The sequence below is a fragment of the Poromitra crassiceps genome (genome assembly GCF_964638095.1).
Source record: "Poromitra crassiceps genome assembly, chromosome: 1".
NCBI lineage: Eukaryota > Metazoa > Chordata > Actinopteri > Beryciformes > Melamphaidae > Poromitra > Poromitra crassiceps.
In genome coordinates this window covers 71,198,914-71,207,121 of record NC_139623.1, presented here as the reverse complement: position 1 = coordinate 71,207,121, position 8,208 = coordinate 71,198,914, and the positions used below count along the sequence as shown (strand labels likewise).

Genomic DNA, 8,208 nt, shown 5'->3' with positions numbered 1-8,208 from the left:
TGACTCGTCTGGTTTAGTCAAATAAAATGGTGACAACAGAGAGATTAAGTGACTCATCTAGTTTAGTCAAATAAAATGGTGACAACAGAGAGATTAAGTGACTCGTCTGGTTTAGTCAAATAAAATGGTGACAACAGAGAGATTAAGTGACTCGTCTGGTTTAGTCAAATAAAATGGTGACAACAGAGCGATTAAGTGACTCGTCTAGTTTAGTCAAATAAAATGGTGAAAACAGAGAGATTAAGTGACTCGTCTGGTTTAGTAAAATAAAATGGTGACAACAGAGAGATTAAGTGACTCGTCTAGTTTAGTCAAATAAAATGGTGACAACAGAGAGATTAAGTGACTCGTCTGGTTTAGTCAAATAAAATGGTGACAACAGAGAGATTAAGTGACTCGTCTGGTTTAGTCAAATAAAATGATGACAACAGAGAGATTAAGTGACTCGTCTAGTTTAGTCAAATAAAATGGTGACAACAGAGAGATTAAGTGACTCGTCTAGTTTAGTCAAATAAAATGATGACAACAGAGAGATTAAGTGACTCATCTAGTTTAGTCAAATAAAATGGTGACAACAGAGAGATTAAGTGACTTGTCTAGTTTAGTCAAATAAAATGGTGAAAACAGAGAGATTAAGTGACTCGTCTGGTTTAGTCAAATAAAATGGTGACAACAGAGAGATTAAGTGACTCGTCTAGTTTAGTCAAATAAAATGGTGACAACAGAGAGATTAAGTGACTCGTCTGGTTTAGTCAAATAAAATGGTGACAACAGAGAGATTAAGTGACTCGTCTAGTTTAGTCAAATAAAATGGTGACAACAGAGAGATTAAGTGACTCGTCTGGTTTAGTCAAATAAAATGGTGACAACAGAGAGATTAAGTGACTCATCTAGTTTAGTCAAATAAAATGGTGACAACAGAGAGATTAAGTGACTCGTCTGGTTTAGTCAAATAAAATGGTGAAAACAGAGAGATTAAGTGACTCGTCTAGTTTAGTCAAATAAAATGGTGACAACAGAGAGATTAAGTGACTCGTCTGGTTTAGTCAAATAAAATGGTGACAACAGAGAGATTAAGTGACTCGTCTGGTTTAGTCAAATAAAAATGATGACAACAGAGAGATTAAGTGACTCGTCTAGTTTAGTCAAATAAAATGGTGACAACAGAGAGATTAAGTGACTCGTCTAGTTTAGTCAAATAAAATGGTGAAAACAGAGAGATTAAGTGACTCGTCTGGTTTAGTCAAATAAAATGGTGACAACAGAGAGATTAAGTGACTCGTCTAGTTTAGTCAAATAAAATGGTGACAACAGAGAGATTAAGTGACTCGTCTGGTTTAGTCAAATAAAATGGTGACAACAGAGAGATTAAGTGACTCGTCTAGTTTAGTCAAATAAAATGGTGACAACAGAGAGATTAAGTGACTCGTCTGGTTTAGTCAAATAAAATGGTGAAAACAGAGAGATTAAGTGACTCGTCTAGTTTAGTCAAATAAAATGGTGACAACAGAGAGATTAAGTGACTCGTCTAGTTTAGTCAAATAAAATTGTGACAACAGAGAGATTAAGTGACTCGTCTGGTTTAGTCAAATAAAATGGTGACAACAGAGAGATTAAGTGACTCGTCTGGTTTAGTCAAATAAAATGATGACAACAGAGAGATTAAGTGACTCGTCTAGTTTAGTCAAATATAATGGTGACAACAGAGAGATTAAGTGACTCGTCTAGTTTAGTCAAATAAAATGGTGACAACAGAGAGATTAAGTGACTCGTCTAGTTTAGTCAAATAAGATGGTGACAACAGAGAGATTAAGTGACTCGTCTAGTTTAGTCAAATAAAATGGTGAGAACAGAGATTAAGCAAAAGTCACCTTGTGCTCCTCTGTAATATGTCGAGGCGATGCACTTGAAGCGCTCCTGACCTGCTGTGTCCCAGCTGAAACAGTGGGATTTGATTAGATCAGATCAGATTAGATAGATTAAACCTTAACTCATTCTCCGCCACAGTTTTTCAGAATAAGTCACTAGCCACCGCCAGGGTTTTTGATCATTTTCATTAATTTTCCAAGACCCACAGAATATTTTCTTCTATGACTACCTCAAGACTGAATATCCCAAAAGAAAGAAGAGAGCCTCGACTTTCATATGAAAAAAAAGTTTGATTCTTCCTTCATCCGTTCTTTAGTTATCGACACCTGAATGTAGGTCGTTTTCACCAAAAACAGCAGTCTCTGACCAGAAAGCGGAGGAAATGGCATTTTTGTAAATTAAGTCATCTTCATGGCTCCTGACCCGAATAAATGCCTTTGATGGTGGATACTGGCGGTGTTACACTCAACGATGAACCCCATAAAGATTTTGTTTCCCCTTCTGGTCAAACTCACCCGTGGGCACAGATTTTACTGTAACACCGGTGTGAGAAAGAGATGCACCCTGCTATGAGAGAGGAGAGCCCGGGTCGTGCGTTCGTCTTGCGCGGGGGGACGACTGGCTGTCTGTGTAGCCTACTGTATGTCAGGAGCAATCTACCGGCTGAAATTTACACGGCGTCAAGAGTTTAGGAACTGGATTACTATTTCCTGAGGACAAGTGACTTGTGGACGTGTTGCGTGCAGGGTGCGTGGTGAAAACAAAATCCTTCACATTTGAGTGACAGGTTGCCCCCCCGCTGTAATGGAGTCCAATCCCGTCACCAGGCTCTTCTCGGCGAGAAAGAGCCTGGCCTCCGTTCACAAGTGATTTTGTCACCCTGCCTGCTTCCGGCCTAGAGCCCACCCTAGACAGGAAGCAACAGCGGAAATAGCTCGTTAACTTGACAATTAGACACAACGAATCAGAAAATAAAACGGCAAACAACAAAACAAAAGATGGACGTACCGAACAAAGTTTTTGAAGAAGTTCTTGTAGAAACATTGCGGATTCACAATCTCACAAATTTTAAGCCAATACAGAAGCTTTACTTTTCAGACAAATGGCCAGTTGATGGAATAGTTATAACGCTAGTTGTCTGTCCGCTGTTATCGATAATGGAGGATCGAGTACAACAGTTGAAGCATCTCTGCTGCCTGTGCTGGGAAAGACATGGACATTGATCATAAGATTTCACATGGCGAGTACTCCATTGTCTTTGGCTCTCCAGAAACCTTCCTCGGCAGTTACTAGAAATGTGCTAACGCTACTATACAACTTGTGTTGTTGTTCTTTTCAGGCTCTAGCTAACGTAACCTCACCGCGTCAAGCTAACGGCAACAAAGACGTTTCGTTTTTTGGCACACTTATTTCCGGTGTTGTTTCCAGTTCCTTGGTTTGCGCCCCCATGACAAAAAGCGGGGTGAAAGGTGCCCAGACTACAGCGTTTGAGCCGTGCCATGGAGCTGTGCTATGGACCTTTTCTGATGGGAGATTGTTGCTTTTTTCTGCTTCCTGGTTTTGTTAGACAATCGTGGTCGATCCTGTACACCTTTAGACGTGCTGTACTATTTCACAAGGTGAGTAAGAGAGCCATCTATCACATGACGGTGAAAACACTTATTGCCATCCGATGATGTCAATGGCAGGGAATGAGTTAATCATAGATGGGAAGACAGAGAGAAAGACCGCAAAGAGAGTTTAATTAAGGATTCTGTCCTGTCCATCATCCATGACGGTTGTTTTACCACATAGTGGCAACACAATATTAAGCCATTGTCAACAATTAGCTAACTGTATCAAGAATGCTGCCAGTGAAAGAGTGGAACCTTGTTATGAAGCATACAGAGGTTTACCGTGTTGTTTTGTGTGTTCATCCTATCACCACCTACGCTTTCCTATGCAGTCTGTGTGTCCCACAATTTCATTTAACAGGCACACAGAGTTGTTGCTACTTGAACCAAAAACATAAAGGGGAGAGAGAGAGAGAAGAGAGAGAGAGAGAGAGAAAGAGAGAGAGAGAGTGAGAGAGAGAGAGAGTGAGAGAGAAGCGAGAGAGAGAGAGAGAGAGAGAGAGACAGGGAGAGAGAGAGAGAGAGAGAGAGAGAGAGAGAGAGACAGAGAGACAGAGAGAGAGAGACAAGACAGAGAGAGAGAGAGAGGAGAGAGAGAGAGAGAGAGAGAGAGAGAGAGAGAGAGAGAGAGAGAGAGAGGGAGAGAGAGAGACAGAGAGAGAGAGAGAGAGAGAGAGAGAGAAAACAAACACAATGGATGATCATGATAAATGATGTCAGGACCAGAATATTTGAGAGGGCCCAAAGACAAATAGACAAATAAAATGTGAGAAAGATGAACTGGCTTTAAATACATGAATAGTGTAACTCTCTCTGACCGCAGCCAGCATAGAGACAGTCCGCATGTCTGGGAACGCCCATACAGGCTCTAGGAACGCCCACAATAGACGCTGGGTTAGCCTGGGGGCGGGGTCAGGGTGGGGTAAATTCCCCCGTTCTATCCATTCAGCAAAGTTAGAATTTAGCTGATAGCCCAGCCCAGGCAGACACGATCGGGGATTTAACCACCGCAGTAAACGCACATCTGAGCAGACGTCTTGTGTTCTGCTCTAGAACCCCCAAACCTGTAGTTTAGAGCCGCAGCACCGTCTTTTGGTGAGTCAGCCCATGAGATATATCGGCGGTTTTACCCCACTCGCCTGCCAGCCGTTTAACATTTTGTGGGCGTTCCCACACACGCCGACTGTCTCTATACTCTATACTAAATGTGCAATTATAGGCACACAATTTAATTAGTAGACCGTCCAAAACAGCGATCTTAAAAGGATTATGACCCTAATCATTGAGGCTGGGAATGTTAATTTAGTGCACCGCATCATTATCTAATCAAACCATTTCTGGTTTATTCAGTGCAGCTTTGACATGTGGATCCTTTAAAGGCGAGTTATGAATCGGATGCCATCATCCATGGGCACATGACTTGATTTGTTTATGACTGAATTTATGGACTAAATGTGTCTGTGAGGATTAACTTACAGGTCTGTGATCAACTTACAGCTGCAAACTGAAGGGAACCCCCAAGCACCCTCGAAACGCTCCATCTCAAAATCCACCCCTATGGTTGCCTTGTAGTTCTTATCAAACGCACCCTTGCAGAACCTTAAGGGGATCCAGGAGAGGAGACAGACCGAGAGAGAGAGAGAGAGAGAGAGAGAGAGAGAGAGAGAGAGAGAGAGAGAGAGAGAGATGTGATGACCATTTTGAAAATTGTATCATGATGTCAGTGTTAGTTCATGTTATTTATGGTTGTGGAATTCAAGGCAAAAAATGAGAGCAGTGGAGATACAGAACAGCGTTAAGTTTACACATTATTAGACAAGAAAAAACAGATGATCACAGATTTAACTTGTCATCATAGTCTTGTGCTCCCCTCCAACAGAGAGCTGCAATCCACAGAGATCTAATGAAGACGTAAACTCAATTTTCCTTTCCTTATCCCACTCAATCAAACCACTAATGATGATTTGGACCACAGTCTGAAAATTAGCATTGATTTAACTAGAGGGATAGATAGCCCTCCCCTGAAGAAAATGTGGCATAGCCTTGTGCACAGGTTCATTGTATGGATACTGTTGTAGAAAGTCTTATTTTGGTGATTTTCACATTTTAATTTCAGTTCATACATATTGAAGTTCAAGTCAGGCTGAGGGCAATGCTGGTGAGTGGCTGTCTGTGCCACAGCTAATGCAGGTCATCACAGTGTCTTCCTTACCTGCTGATAATGCAGGTCATCACAGTGTCTTCCTTACCTGCTGATAATGCAGGTCATCACAGTGTCTTCCTTACCTGCTGATAATGCAGGTCATCACAGTGTCTTCCTTACCTGCTGATAATGCAGTTCATCACAATGTCTTCCTTACCTGCTGATAATGCAGGTCATCACAGTGTCTGCCTTACCTGCTGATAATGCAGGTCATCACAGTGTCTTCCTTTACCTGCTGATAATGCAGGTCATCACAGTGTCTTCCTTACCTGCTGATAATGCAGTTCATCACAGTGTCTTCCTTTACCTGCTGATAATGCAGTTCATCACAGTGTCTTCCTTACCTGCTGATAATGCAGTTCATCACAGTGTCTGCCTTACCTGCTGATAATGCAGGTCATCACAGTGTATTCCTTACCTGCTGATAATGCAGGTCATCACAGTGTATTCCTTACCTGCTGATAATGCAGGTCATCACAGTGTCTTCCTTACCTGCTGATCAGACAGTTCATCACAGTGTATTCCTTTACCTGCTGATAAAGTTCATCACTTGTCTTCCTTACCTGCTGATAATGCAGTTCATCACTTGTCTTCCTTACCTGCTGATAATGCAGTTCATCACTTGTCTTCCTTACCTGCTGATAATGCAGGTCATCACAGTGTCTTCCTTACCTGCTGATAATGCAGTTCATCACAGTGTCTTCCTTACCTGCTGATAATGCAGGTCATCACAGTGTCTTCCTTACCTGCTGATAATGCAGGTCATCACAGTGTCTTCCTTACCTGCTGATAATGCAGCTCATCACAGTGTCTTCCTTACCTGCTGATCAGACAGGTTTTCCCCACTGCAACATCACCCACTACAATCACCTTGGCGATGTTAAAACTGGGAACACAAAGCCAAAAGTTAATTTAAACACTGATGTAACAGGGTAAGTGCATGCGTGCGTGCGTGCGTGCGTGCGTGCGTGCGTGCGTGTGTATGTGTGTGTGTGTCTGTGTGTGTTGGGGGTGTCTTACTCCACTGTCTTCTGTGTTTGGCACAGCACCTTCACCTGTGGATGGAATACATCTTTGGTGTGTAGAGCTGCATTTGGACTAAAACACTGAAAAGGAGAATGGCCATCAAGAGAGAGAGTGTCAAAAAGTATGTTGAAAGAATCAAATGTAGAACAATCCCAGTGAAAACACAGGGAGAGAGAGAGGGTTTGGTGCAGGTTTACCAGAGCTACAGAGAGGACACTCAAAACTTCTGTGCATAACACATTTCACATTAGACTATAAACTGACCAGCGGTTTGTAATCACTAACGTCTCATCAGCTCTATTTATACAACTCTGCAGCAGTCGACTACAAGCAAAACAAACAGTTCCATTTATGGGAAAAACACCAATAAGCACATATTATATACAGGCATCATTATCTGTCCCCTTACAGATACAGAATGCTAATACTGTTAGATGTTGTAATTGTGTTATAGTGCGTGTGTGTGTGTGTGTGTGTGTGTGTGTGTGTGTGTGTGTGTGTGTGTGTGTGTGTGTGTGTGTGTGTGTGTGTGTGTGTGTGTGTGTGTGTGTGTGTGTGCGCGTGTGTGCGTGTGTGCGTGTGCGCGCGTGTGTGTGTGTGTGTGTGTGTGTGTGTGTGTGTGTGTGTGTGTGTGAGAGGTTGGCTGTACCATTTACCACCAACAGCTAGAACAGACCATTTCACAGCTGGGCTACAGGTGTAAAATTCTAGTTTTCATATTTGGTAGCCTAGGTCATGTCCATAAACTGGTTATGAGAGGCCTTCAGATGGCTGGTCTCCCAAAGAGAAGGGCCAAGCAGTTAGCGAGATACTGTTCAATATCTACTATTATCGGCAGCCGCTCAATATGGAGGAGGCGCTGCTTTTTGTACCCATGAAGTGGATACTGACCTCTACCTTGCATTACAGTATAACTGTATATATCAACCTGTCATGTTATCATCCTGTGTGTTTCTTATGTGTATGCATTATTGTGTTTGCCGTCTGGGCACTCATGTAACTGACTGACTCCGAGCCTTTGACTGCACTATTACTGTTTATGTCCTTTGCATACTTGCATACATATTTCAAATATATTATTATATTATACATATTTCAAATGTGTGTGTGTGTGTGTGCGTGCGTGCGTGCGTGCGTGCGTGCGTGCGTGCGTGCGTGCGTGGCGTGCGTGCGTGCGTGCGGCCTACTTCACCTTTGGGAGCTGAGTAATGATCCGATCTTTTTTCACAGGTGGCAACATGCTCCTGGCTGAATGCACACACACATGCAGACAATGCACAAACTGTTCCTCTGCTTCCTGTCTCTGACAACACACATGAAAAGTAACCGCTCTTCCCACAAATCCCAGGAGCGACACAATTATGTCATATAGGTTTCCCTGCGAAGAGAGACAATGTTGAAAAGTTAGTGAGGGATTCAGTCAATAAGCTCAAGAAAATCATAATGGTCATTTTAATTGATCAGAATCAGAATCAGCTTTATTGGCCAAGTATGTAT

The 8,208-nt window shown here is 42.4% G+C and overlaps 1 protein-coding gene across 1 annotated transcript in view; it reads right to left on the bottom strand.

Annotated features, from left to right (window-relative positions):
• The window catches only part of rab34b (RAB34, member RAS oncogene family b), a 13,663-nt gene extending 5,708 nt beyond the window's left edge, over positions 1-7,955 (bottom strand). Inside the window, 6 exon segments of the mRNA XM_083648054.1 lie at positions 1,872-1,936; positions 4,978-5,006; positions 5,009-5,081; positions 6,506-6,571; positions 6,706-6,791; positions 7,904-7,955. Of these exon segments, the coding sequence (XP_083504180.1) occupies positions 1,872-1,936; positions 4,978-5,006; positions 5,009-5,081; positions 6,506-6,571; positions 6,706-6,791; positions 7,904-7,951 (367 nt within the window). The 5' untranslated portion in view covers positions 7,952-7,955.
• Positions 7,956-8,208: the final 253 nt, after the last annotated feature.